This window comes from Buteo buteo, chromosome 16, assembly GCF_964188355.1.
Source record: "Buteo buteo chromosome 16, bButBut1.hap1.1, whole genome shotgun sequence".
Classification (NCBI taxonomy): Eukaryota; Metazoa; Chordata; class Aves; order Accipitriformes; family Accipitridae; genus Buteo; species Buteo buteo.
Window position 1 is genome coordinate 22097956 of NC_134186.1, and position 12903 is coordinate 22110858.

General features: G+C 35.5%; 1 protein-coding gene across 3 annotated transcripts in view; it reads right to left on the reverse strand.

Moving 5' to 3' along the window:
* The window catches only part of HIPK3 (homeodomain interacting protein kinase 3), a 114240-nt gene that overhangs the window by 82898 nt on the left and 18439 nt on the right, over window positions 1-12903 (reverse strand). For 2 of the 3 annotated variants that reach the window (XM_075048178.1, XM_075048181.1), the window contains exon 2: window positions 3502-3635. In XM_075048178.1, the coding sequence (XP_074904279.1) occupies window positions 3502-3505 (4 nt within the window). In that variant the 5' untranslated portion in view covers window positions 3506-3635. Of the gene's footprint in view, window positions 1-3501; window positions 3636-8365; window positions 8437-12903 lie in introns of all 3 variants that reach the window. The other variant, XM_075048180.1, reaches the window with a different exon arrangement.

Below are 12903 nucleotides of genomic sequence, written 5' to 3' on the forward strand. Positions count from 1 at the left end.
TATTACTTTTCTGTTTTTCACATTGGCTGAATTTTTTTATGCTTACAATATTTATCCTCCCAAAACACAGATAGGAGTGGACAAAGTCAAGTTTTTTTTATCCTTGCAATTCCTTATGCAAAGTTTTGGGGTTTTTTTAAACTGATGTAACTGTCACTGGAGTATGACTTGTATTATGAGAAACAACCATTCAATGTGATGCATTTGGATTAAAACTTTTCAAGATCCAAATTCCTGCTGACACCTGTAAAGGGATCAGAGTTAAACTGATAAAAAGTGCTTTTTTAAAACATAAAAATATAAATTTACACTTTCCACTGATTATCATCATATTCAAATAAAAATAGTTCAAAGATCCCCAGATCCCCTCCCCATAGATTTGTTTGCTAGACATATTCAAAATCCAACCTTCTGTCGCTGGGCATAAATGGAAAATAACTTTCAAATTTAAAGCAAACATACACTTTGCTCTTTTTGCAACGACTGGAAGGTCAGTTGAGAAGCTCTGTATTTCCTCAGTTAAAAAACTCACACAGGTTTCTCTATGCAGTTTACATTATTTAAGCCATTTGCAAAAATAAGTACAGATATTCAAACAAATTTCAGCTTTTATTTCCACTTCATTTTTTTGCATCAGAATACTACTTTCTTTACTGAAACAGCTTTAATACAGGACTAAAAATAAAGGGGGAGGGGGAGGCATTTTGTTTATTGCTTGCTGTTTAACTTGCAAGTTAAACAGCCTGGCTCCACCACAAGATTTAAAAGCTGTAAAGGACAGAAGACACCTTCCATGAGCTAGTGCTGGTTTCTGGGGCTTTGTGCAAGGGGCACGCTCATGCTGATGTTCATTTCACGAAGACATCACTGTTCTTTGTGGACCTCCTAAGGTATGCATGAGGAGCGATCCATTTCTGTGGCTCTCCCAAAGAAGGAAACCTAACTGAAAACGTTCTTCCGCTTGCCTGTCTTTCTGCTTGTTTCTTTCTCAGCACTTAAACCCCAGTTCTAAGGAACCTCACACACACCATCCTGACATAGCTATTTCAAGTTCTACCAAGTGTTAATGGTGACTCTTGGGAAATTAATTTGTCTTGCATACAAAGTTAATGACAGGGTGACTAAAATGGTAAGTCTTAGGAAATGCAGAAGACATCTTTAAAATTTTCTTGGTTATCATGTAGATAAAAACTGGCTGACTTAAGATGAACTGCCTCTTCTCACTTTGTAATGAATGCTTTCCTTAAGAAAAATAATGAACAGCCAATTTTGCACAAGGACTTAGAGCTTTCTGAAAAAACTGTAAGTGATCACCAAAGAAAAAACCAGCCTTGAAAGAATTGTTAGGTTATGTTTCTTCACTGAAAAATTAAAACAAACTGCAGGAAACCTCTAATGTTCCTCCGATGCAACCCAACAGAAGCAGATTTGAAGAGTTGGTGCTGAGGATTGCTATCCATACTAAATGAATACTAACATCCACTGATGGTTAGACCACATCTTCTAGTTTAGTTTCACCCAAAAAGAGTAAAGTTTGCTCATTCCAAGGTTGCTCTGCGATGGAACCAAAGCATGGTAAATTCGGATTCACAAGAGGATCTCTTCAGAAATGCACACCTCATCTGAACTAAAACACTTAATCACGTTATTTTTCACATCACAGGAAGGTAGTATGACTACACTAGAGAAGAGTGACATTTATGTACCGAGCAGTAGAAAAAATAGAGAAGTGGAAAAATATCAAGGGTTTATCTTGAAATTACATAAATAATTACTACTTCAATCTCAGATTTCCAGAACTTTTTTTTTTTAAATAATTGTTTGTTTTCAACCTTATTGTTCTTTTAAGTGCCACAGTTGTTGAAACAAGCAACTGGGACAACTATATTTAAAAAAAATGGCACCCTGCCAATTGTCACAGATGATTTTGTTCAGGGATACTGTGAAATGCTTATTTCTCTGCTTGTGCTCATATTACATCAATAGGTGTAGATCTGACAGATGCTTCAGTGCTGTGTCTTAAACTATGCTAAGTTCTTGTTCATAGTTACAAAAGACCATAAAGAATTAGAGTAATGCAATATTCTACAGGGTAGTTTAAATATCATTACTGGATCGTGGATATTTAATATTCACATTTTTCTTCTCTCTCTCCAACAGGAAAATAATTTTAAGTGATTGTTAGGATTAACAAATGTTAAATGTGTAAAAAAATCTGGTATGTTTTTATTTTTGAGGCACTTGGCAAGGACAAATAATATATTTTACAATATCAGAATACTCCACAACAAAACTGTGAGAATCTGATATAATCTGAGAAAGATAACATCCAAGGCAATCAATGAAAAATAAGAATTACAACACAAAATCACACAGAAAAATTTTTTTAAAATATATGCAGCTTTAAAATTGCTGGCATTAAAGTCTACACTAAATTTTGGAGCCAAGTAGTAGAAATAATCCATTACCAAATTAATGCTATCAAAACATTGGAAAAAAATATTTTTACTTAACATAAAAAGTTAAAACCACATGGAAACAGTTTTTCTATGAAGGAGAAAAATGGCTTTTCTAAATAAAAAACTTATTTCAGACTAAAATTCAAATGATGAAGTGCTAATTTGTAAAATCTTTAATGGAAAATATTGTATTTTTTACTCTTGTTTTGAAATGAGCATCATTTCTGCACCCTACACTTGGGAATATTCATAGGGTACAATCCACTAATATTACCAACCATTTCCTTTTTACAGTTGAGTAATCACTTCTTTTTTTAGTGACTGATACATTGCAAGATCAAGGGTTGAAGACAGATGAACACCATAAATGTTCCAGCTGACCTCACTTTCCAAAATGCATCATTCCTACAAATAAACGTCATTAAACATAAGCGGGCAGTCAAATTACAGAATTAAAACATAATCCTGCGTTACTGGAGTGAGTAGTTGCTTATTAGCAGGTCTACTGACTCCAGGAAAACTATTTACTTGAATAAAGATTCCTGGGGTTGTGCTTTTGGGACATACTCCAAAGCCTTTTAAAGTAAATAGTCTGATTAACTGACTCCTAGTTCAGGCTGATGTTTCATCGTGGCAAAGAGAAGAAGTTTTATCTTAAAGGAGAATATATCACTCTCCTCCACAAACCACAGCAGACAGGAGTGAAGCCTAGTTTAACTCTGGCAGGCACTGAATTGCATCCAAGCCTATTTTAGAATTAAATGGAAGAAGACCTCATTACCTGGGTCCCTCCAACCTCCGTGAAAGCACTCAAGGACCAAGCCAGGGCTTTGCTATCAGCAGCTAGAGTCCAACCACATTAAAACCAAAAAACAAACCAAACAAAAACCACCCTTTTGTTGCACTGGTGTAAGGTCCTGTTATTAATCTGTGTGTGGCACAAACCCTTCCTGAGAAGCAGTTTTACCCAAGTCAATTTGCACATGGCTTGCAAATGTTCAACTACACCCTCCTTTAATAGTTTAATACATCAGGAACTTACCCATATGTTCTCCTACTTTTTAAAAGCAGATATCTCGAAGTCTTCCTTATTTTCCCCCCATGAGACGTCATTAATGAAATACCAGTTAAAAATATCTTCCAAAGATTTAAATTACCACATTAGAGACTCTCCTCCTAGAATGAACAACAGAAAAGGCACGTTTTAATTATGAGTTATGAAACCAGATCAAACCATTTTAAGGAAAAACATTTCCTTCTTTAGCAAAGAACATATTTTCCTATAAATGTGCTTATTCTGAGATACAAATATTCTAATGAAATTTTTCCAAATGTTAAAAACCTAACTTGTGCTTATTTTTTTCTTATTCTTCTGTTCCAAACCAGTAACAGTCCAAATCTGTTCCAAAGGAAAATGTGATGTTCAGCAGTAGTTTAATGAATTGTTTTGACCAAGTGAAATACACCAGGTCCACTCCTAGTAATGAGACACTTGGCAGAAAGTATCACATCACAAGAACAATAGCAGCAGACCTTCATTACAGTCCACAAAATACTGTAACCTCTGAGCAATCTCTCTTCGAACAATGGAGGGGAAGATAAGGTAACATTTCTACTTAGCTAACCGCATGTGCAGTTGGTGGTGGCGGTGCTTTAGCCTGTAACATTTTACGTTTATAAGCATTTTCATCACAGGAAAAGGTTTATAAATATTTTCATTTGCTTTTATTTTTTTAACATACTGTTGTTAGCAAGACTTAAAGCTCATGTTATTTTCCGACTTAGATTACAAAGACTTTTAATTAAACAACAAATGTTTTAGTATAAAATACACTAAAATATCATCACAGCATCAGTTTTTGAAGATGACATGTCTACCTATGTGACATTTTAACTAGATTTGGGGTGAAGGCAGACAGGAAATATGTTTGGTTTTATGGCTTTATCATCTTTTGACATAATTACCACTCTCTGTTATTGGAACAGGGAGTACAACCCTACACATACATGATCCGATGTTTTACAGAAGATGAGAGAGCAGAAGTGGAAAGGAAAATGGCAAATATCTATAAATAAAAACATGGTCAGAGACGTCATGTCATGCTCAACACTAAAATGAATGGCAATGAGATACAACAGGTGAGAAAATTAAAGAACAGACACTACAAAGCATCAAACATTATTGCTACACCAGGAAGACTAAGCCTTGCTAGATCATTATGAGATTTTACTGAACGTGTACATGCAAAAGTTTTAATGTTATCTTCAGTGTTTTACAACAACAATGAAATGATCTTGCTGTAGCTTCTCTTGGAGGGGATCACAAGTAATGGAAGAATTGCCATCAGGACACAGAGGGACAAGAAAAGGCCCACAGCATCAGCCTCAGATGCTATGTAAAACAGACTGAAGGTCTCAAGAAAACAGAAAATTGGAGATCCTTCTACAAATATGTTATTTTTGTCAACACTGTACTTGTGACTTAGAAAACACCATTTTGACAGTTCTAATGTGTGCACTGAACCTCAAGACCATTTTCAGATTTATTTTTTTTTTAATACAAACTACATCTGTCTTAGAATAAGATAATGAACTGGCATGTGTTACATAATTAGTACATCTGCCAGGGATTACAGTACTTCCATTTATACATATTGTGCCATATTTTAAAAAGGAAAAGGTGTATGGCTATTCTAGATAAATACAACATCGTAAGTGTAAATTAATTTATCCTTTTCCTACTTCAATGACAAAAAGCACCTTTGTAGACTTAATTATTTTTCTATATAGATTTTATAAAATAATTTTTAAAATTTAAAAAAAAAACCAAACCAAAAAAACAAAAAAACCCACCCAAATCTGAGAGTAGCTAGATCTTCTAATTAAAAATATGCTTTGTTACTCAATTGAATTTATTATTCAATTTCATAAATGTTAAACACTGTAATCTGTAGTTCTTATTCTGGATAATATCTCAATATGTGTTAAAAGTGCATCCTGTGAGGAAATATATCACCTATCACTCGTGTTTCACAAAAATACCTACAAGCAGCTCAAGGTCATAGCTAAAAGGGCAAGTGTTAGGGCACAGACTGAAAGACCCCAAAATTGAGACATGAAAAGGAGCTGAAAAAAGCACTACTTAATCAACAGGTATGGGTTTTTCAACTAACCTGTCTATAGAGCAAAAGCAACACCGTTTAATTCATTGAATGTGTTTTAAGGCATTTATTTTTGAGCTGCAAGTACTTAGTTCACATGTGTATAGCCAGTTTTGTATCTGTTTTTATTCACTTGTTTATCATTTATACTGAAGCAGAGATTACAAAACAGGGAAAGGACATGCAGATGTCTTGGGAAGCGGCATCCCAGATCATGGAAACAGAGTCATTACTCGGAGAGAAATCTTGCAGGTTTCCCCACAGGACAGAGGTACCAGGCGGATGGAAGGTCTGTGTTCAGCACAGTCTCCATGGCAACAGCGGTGGGCATCGCACCCAGGGTACCACATCTCAGACTCCAGTCAACGTGCAAAAAAGCAGTCCTGGTGTTGGTTTTGCTCTCCTCCCTATACCTCGTAGAGTTTCCTTTTATACCTCGTTTTCCTCTCTGTAGTTATTGATCACACAGTATGATTATCACCACCGCCAGCACTATTAGCCATTTATCATAATACATTCAGGAACAGCCCAGGGGGATCAGCAGCATCAGGGCTGGGCATAAACTTTCTAACATCCCATTGTAGAAAGGAAGTTAACGGACAGTTATGCACAACACAAGCAATGCTGGCTAAATGAATTCCTGGTGCAAATCCACTACAGTCAGTAGAATTATTTCTAGGATTAATATGGCTCCAGATGCTTATTGATTACTGAAGAAAATTTGCACACTGAATATTTTATTTATCAAGTTTCTTATGTGTACAGCTATTAAGATCAACGCTGGAATAACAGTAAAAGTTCCGTTTTCATCCAAATATCTCCTGGTGCTTTGTGTGTTATAACTACTACAGAAAACTCAATCAAAATCACATTATGCTTAAATTAAATTACTAATTAACAGGAGTTAGTGGAAATACACAGAATATTAGCATTAATTTTAATAGACATACAGACAGTAATATTAGGAGAATAGTCCAAATTCTGGACCAGATTTTCATCATCAGGAGTCACCTAAAATATAAAACAAAATTAGGGCTTCTGAATTAAATCTTACAGAGCTTGCTATCTAAGTATCAGACAAGAGACAACAGATGGATTCAGATAGAAAAAGGGGGTATACAAGGAAAAAGGAGACAATGTTGGCCAGCACTATGGGCAGAGTCATATCAGTGCACCAGCTGCCCGCCTGCCTCAGGAGTCCTTATTTCCTGAAGGAAGAAAGTTTGCCAGTGCCAGTGGTATTCATTATTGTAGGGCGGCCAACATTTTTCTCTCTCTTGAAAGACAAAAATGTGTATACCATGTAAAGCCCAAGAAATATAATAACAGTCTCACTGAAATCTTCAGAAAGTACATCACTGACATGAGTGGGATCAAGATTTTACTCAGTATTTTCCCATTTCTTCAACTGCTGATTACATTTGTATCAACATACCCTCAAAAGCCAGTACTTGGGAGATCAAAATTTACTGAGAAAAGTATAACAAAACCCCAGCAAACCTGGACTGCTAGTGTGGTTCCATTCATCATTACATGCCATAAAGACATGGAAATCAGCTTTTTATAGCCTGGCATGATGACAGCTATTTACTTGTGAATTTAAAAGCAGTATAAATATTTTTGTTTTAATACATGAAATGTAACTATCAGTCATCAAACATTCTTCACCATTTAAATGCATTTCTTTAGCAGATGCAAATTCCTGTATTATACTAGAAACTAATAACTGTTTCACAGCAGGGTATGAGTAGCTCTTCATTCATTTTTTATTAAATAGTTGTATCTATTACATGTGTGAGCGATCGCTTTAGCTGCTTATATGAGGCTTTTAAGCCAGAATAGCAGTCCACTCAGCAGATGATACTGAAAAGCACTAGTTTAGTTCAATAACTACTTCTTTAACTTTCTCACGTTTCATTTTCAAGCTCAAAATATTATCTTTATTTGAAAATACAGTAGAAAATTGTCTAGTTATCTAGTTCTTTAACAGTGTACTTCTTAGTATCTAAGGCACTTAAAACTAATTTAATCACTGCACTAAGCGTGCTTAAAAATGAGCTGGTTAACACATGTCCCTTAACTGATTTGCTCTATATACCTAAGAAAAAAAGATCAGCTCCTAGCTGTATTTCTGATCAGTGATGGAGTATCTTGATTGCAGCAACCTGGTCATTTATCCTGTTCACCTTTCATTTCAGTAAGTGTGTGTTTTAACAGTAGCCCCAGAAATGCCTTCTGTCACTTCTAGCATCATTTGCATTTACATTATTTACAATGATTTTACATTGCCTTTTGTACCTTATTACCCTCACTAAGTGACTATGGAATCAAACTCACTCATTAAAACATCTTTGGCAAAGCTCCTTTCTGAATAATACTTTTCATTTAGTTTCTTTTCAGCAGATAAGCTTGATGTTTATTAGACAAACAATAGTGAAGTTGTGAAGCTTCCAAAGTGATTTATTTTTGAGACCTCTTTCTAACCTTTTATTTAAAATCTTAATTTGGAATTAGTTTAACATGAGAAAGTGAAATCTATTTTTCACTCTAATCCTAAATCAATATTAGCTCAGAGAATTATTTTATCTGAACTAGAGAGCATATATTTTACCATTAAATGTAAGCTGTGGCAGTAAATGTATCTAATGCTGCTTAAAAATAATCAATTTTAGTCCATAGAAAACTCACAACTTCCTATTTCCATAAATCACAATGAGAAGTCCACCTCCCCACCACCCCCCTCACCTTAAAATAATTTCATCTCTCTGTAGTCCTTCTTTGCATATTGGTCTTGCTTAGTTGATGCTAATGGGTACCTGGAAATGAGGTAGTTAACACATCCCCTAAAACGTTTGCTTTGACATCTGTAGAAAGATTCTTCTACCTAAGACATATCAAGACAGCCCTCAGAAGTAATTGAGCTAAAGCATATTGGAAGAAAAACATGATTTAAATGCAACAGTTTGATTATATTGCAACATGTTAACATTATTTATTACAAATATCTGCAAAATCACTACACTTTCATGAATCCTTCCAATTTAGTTGAATTGGCCTTTCTTAGTAGAAAAGCAGGTTTAATCAGTATTTTCCAGAAAAGAATGCTAAATATTGCAAAACTTGCTGAACCTAATCTAGGTGCTAATTGAAATAAACTCTCCAAATATTTTACTGTATAAGAGAACCTTACAAATATAATCCCATCCCTGGCATTGGGAATGTGCAAGTATTGCAAATTTTGTGGTTTGGTTTATGGTTTTGTTTTTAAAAAATATAAATAAATAAGCTGTTTCCTCTTCCATTGACAGTCACTCCCCTATTATTAAAGCTGTTGAAATGAGTTTGTCTCATGAGGCCAACTGGTACATCCCATCCCACTGCAGGGAGTGCTTACTGACAATGCCTCAATATCAGTTTCTGACCAAGCCGTGGCTCAGGAAAACCATGGTTGCTGCCCGTCATATATTCATCCTGTTGCTCAGTTATCTGAAAAGCTTCTTAGGAGGCTGTGAATGACAACCACCGACAGTGGATGTGGGGAGCTGCAGCCCACCATCATCCAGAAGACAGACAGAAAGGGAAGACACTCATGCCACAGAGCTTAAGCTCTCTTTCTCTTCCTAGCGGCAAGCTGGTGGGTAGTAATTGTACCATTTTGCCAAAGACTTTTCAATGTTTTTCAAGCTGTCCCCTTCTGTCGTGGAATGAGAGGCATATGGTGACAGATTTTGCAGTCACCTGCAGAATTTCCTCTCACTGATGCAGTTTCCGTGCAGAGCTAAACCACTTATGGATGTGTCCACAGTAGCTGTGGTGTTGCTTTATGTCCCTGATGGTCCAGCAACACAGCAGGACTGAAAACCAGCCAAGGAATCAAAGCGAAACAATGGAAAAATTGTGCCATTTTCTCCCCATCAGAAAGCTTTATAGTAAATTCACTTTCCAGTTAAGGGAAATCATAGTCCTCTGTAGTGGCCTGTCAGGAACTACAAAATCAGCTGTACTATCAGCAAAGTTTTGATTTTCTTTGAATGAGATGATATTAAACTTTACAATTAGCTCAGTCAACACTGTAGAAATTCAAATTTAATCACATTTAATAATTTTTTATCCTATATTAAGAACACACTTTTCCTGGGCTGCATGTTTATTTTTCCATTTCCAGAGCTCTCCCTCCCACACACTCAAAGGTTAAGACCCTTCCCTTTCTCCTTGTGTGCCATAATTCTGACCGACTCTGGGAATTGAGGTTTCTACAGCGCAGTTTTGTGCCACTGCCATCACAGCCTCCAGCACAGAGGTGTGCCAGGGCACGTGCTGTACTCCAAGCCCGCGTAGCTGCTGGAATGGTCCCCGAGGGGGCTGTCAGACAGAAGCAAACTGGAATAGTTTTCCTCTTTCACAGACATCAACTCGGCTCCTGCTTTAGCTTTAGGAATGGGAAGGCTGTAAAGGTACCACTTAATGATCTGCATTCCCCACTTTTCTCTTCCAACTAGCATTCTGGTTTGTCTTTTCCTGCAGGTCTTAGAAACAACTACGATATTCAATTGATTTCATATTAAAGGGCATTGTATTCTCAGAGTTAAATTTCTATTATAATTAAGTTTTATTTTGGTTTGGTCTGGGGACATGACAGTGGCTAACCCAATTTGCTTTTATAGATCATATTAGATGAATCATAGATGAAAATTATAAGTTTCCTAGGTCATTCAAGGTGAAATATAATTTCAGATGTAATACCTTCTTATAGAAGAAACAATACGTAGATCACTTGAATATTTGCAATAAATTCTAACTGCACTGCAGAAGGAGTAGTGAAAACAGACACTGTTCTTCCAGATCTTGTGCTACATGTATCATATCAAATAGGAAGCTTTGCCCTGACATGTACGAAGCATTGTATAACAGTATGAAATCCCAGCACTGATGAAACTGACTACCACCCACTGAAATGCCCAATTCTTCCCATGCCTTTTTGCATATTTTTCCCCTCTAGTTGGCTGAGCCACCTAGCTATAGTCCTGAAGTGTCTGTTAGTTTCTGTGTCTCTTACTTATTTCTAGTAAGAATTTTTATTTCTCCTCTGTTTTTTCCTTTCTTATTCCTGAAGAATAGCATATTCTCTAGTAAAAAAAGTTTGAGACAAGGTACACTAATTAGTGAAATGACTTCAACATACGTACTTTAAATTTGTCAAGTTTACGCTAGACATTATGAAAAAAAAATCTAGAGTAGATCAACTAAGTTATTTTGTACTGATGGTACTACAAAAACTCATGTCACAGAAATAAAATCACAGTTTTGCAATGTAATGAAAAAGAAGAAAAAACTTAAAGCTTGGCCAGAAATATCAACAACATATGCTTTTTATGAAGAGCATACTGCAGGAACCATCTCATCTCCATGAACAAGCATTTACTCATCCTTGTTAGCAGATATGCCTACTTGTCCTGTAACTTAACATTGAATGCCAAATTAAAAACAGATAATACAAAACAGAAATTATCCATATAAAAAAAAAATTATCCATATAAAAAGTTTATTATTAAAAAGACTCTTAAGAGAATGCCAATATTGATTTGAATTGACTCCAGATGTTACTCTGCTTATTATTTGGAAAGTTGTAAGTTAATTCAGTGGCACTTCACTTTGACACAAAAAAGGTAGGATGCAAAACTGAAACCAGAGTAATAAACTTTGACAGAAAGAAGACATTAATAGGAGCAACCAATGACAAAATAAACTGTAGATCTAAGCAATGGCTAATCAAACCTAAGAGGATTTACCTAATTAATCCTGTGTTGCACAGCTATCCAGATTGCTTTTCCAATCCATATTGTAACTACTCATTACTTACCCTCAGCTTTCTAGAAACAAGTGACATTATCACGTAACAAGCTAAACAGTATTACCTATTTTTGAACTGGTTTACTGTACTACTGTGTAAGCAGTTGGCTAATGCACTGCAAAAATAGTTCCACAGCTCCAAACTGTTTGGAATTAGTTTCTTTTTTAAATCACAAACCAAATGGCAACAGTAAACATTAATTATTTGGAGAGCAACATTTGCCTTTAGAAGGGAACCTCTTTTTTAAAAGAAATTGAGGAAAAAGAACTTTATGTCTGCATACTTCATGTTTGGTTTTGAGTTCATCAAAGAAAACGTACAGGCTAACAAGAAGTGTATTGTCAAAGAAACCCAAATGGTTACAGTTTAAAGGCTGCTCTAATTGATAAATTTAAAATATCTGACAAAGAAGCTTCAGAATGTGGCAGGTGTGTGTCATGTATAGTTTTACTGTCTAAGTAAAGCAAACATATGAAGAGATTAAAAAAATAGATTAAGTGTTTTATAAGCTACTGCTAGCCTACACTAGCCAGCTGAAGGCTTTAAATAATTTAATCCCTTCAGCAACTGCCAGTCCCAACTGCAATACTGAAACAAGGTCTGAATTCAGTTTGAAACCAAACAGGTGCAGTCTAATACTGCTTCCTTAATTCAGCTACTGATCTATGTTTATGCTTGTAGAGGACAGCATATTCTTAAATTCACCATGGCATTAATTAAATTAGTCTAAGTGCCTCTTGTTTTATCCCATCTTCTACTATCAAATTTACCTCAGACAGTACTGTTTCTTTCCCCTCCCCTCTAGAAATGCTCTTCGCGTCAGATGGAAGACAAAGAGTTCTCAAAAAGCTTTTAAAATAGATTTTTCTTTATATAGAACTTATATAAAAATACAAAATAAACCATGGAAATTGACCAATACAAAACATTTAATACTGATTTTATTAGCTTGAATTTTAATATTTGGAAGTGGAAGAAGGTATACAAAGTTAATGGCAAGCAAAGTCTCTAATGGCATATCACCACTTATATTTGGTCTTTTCTTTGGATAATCCAGGCAATTTAAGTTGCACCTCATACAAATAAGCTATTTCTCATTTTTATGTGCTAATTATTTTTACCAACATTTGCTAGTAGCACAAGCCAATGCATATTGCCAAAAGTAATAATTCACCAGAAAAAAAAGGTCAAAGTAAAAAAGCAGCACTACTATGAAGCTTCTACCAACAGTAACAGGGATGGGGGTTTTCCCCCTTTTTCAAATCAGGGACAGTTAAACAAAGCACAGGGAAATGCTGCTTAGTATCCTACTTCCCACAGAAGTTCAAAGGCTAACCTGTATTTTTCTCCAGTCACAGGACAAGAGAAGAGGAAACTTCCCATCACCTTACTTTTTTCACTCTGCCAATTGAGCTGGAAGATGAGACAATTC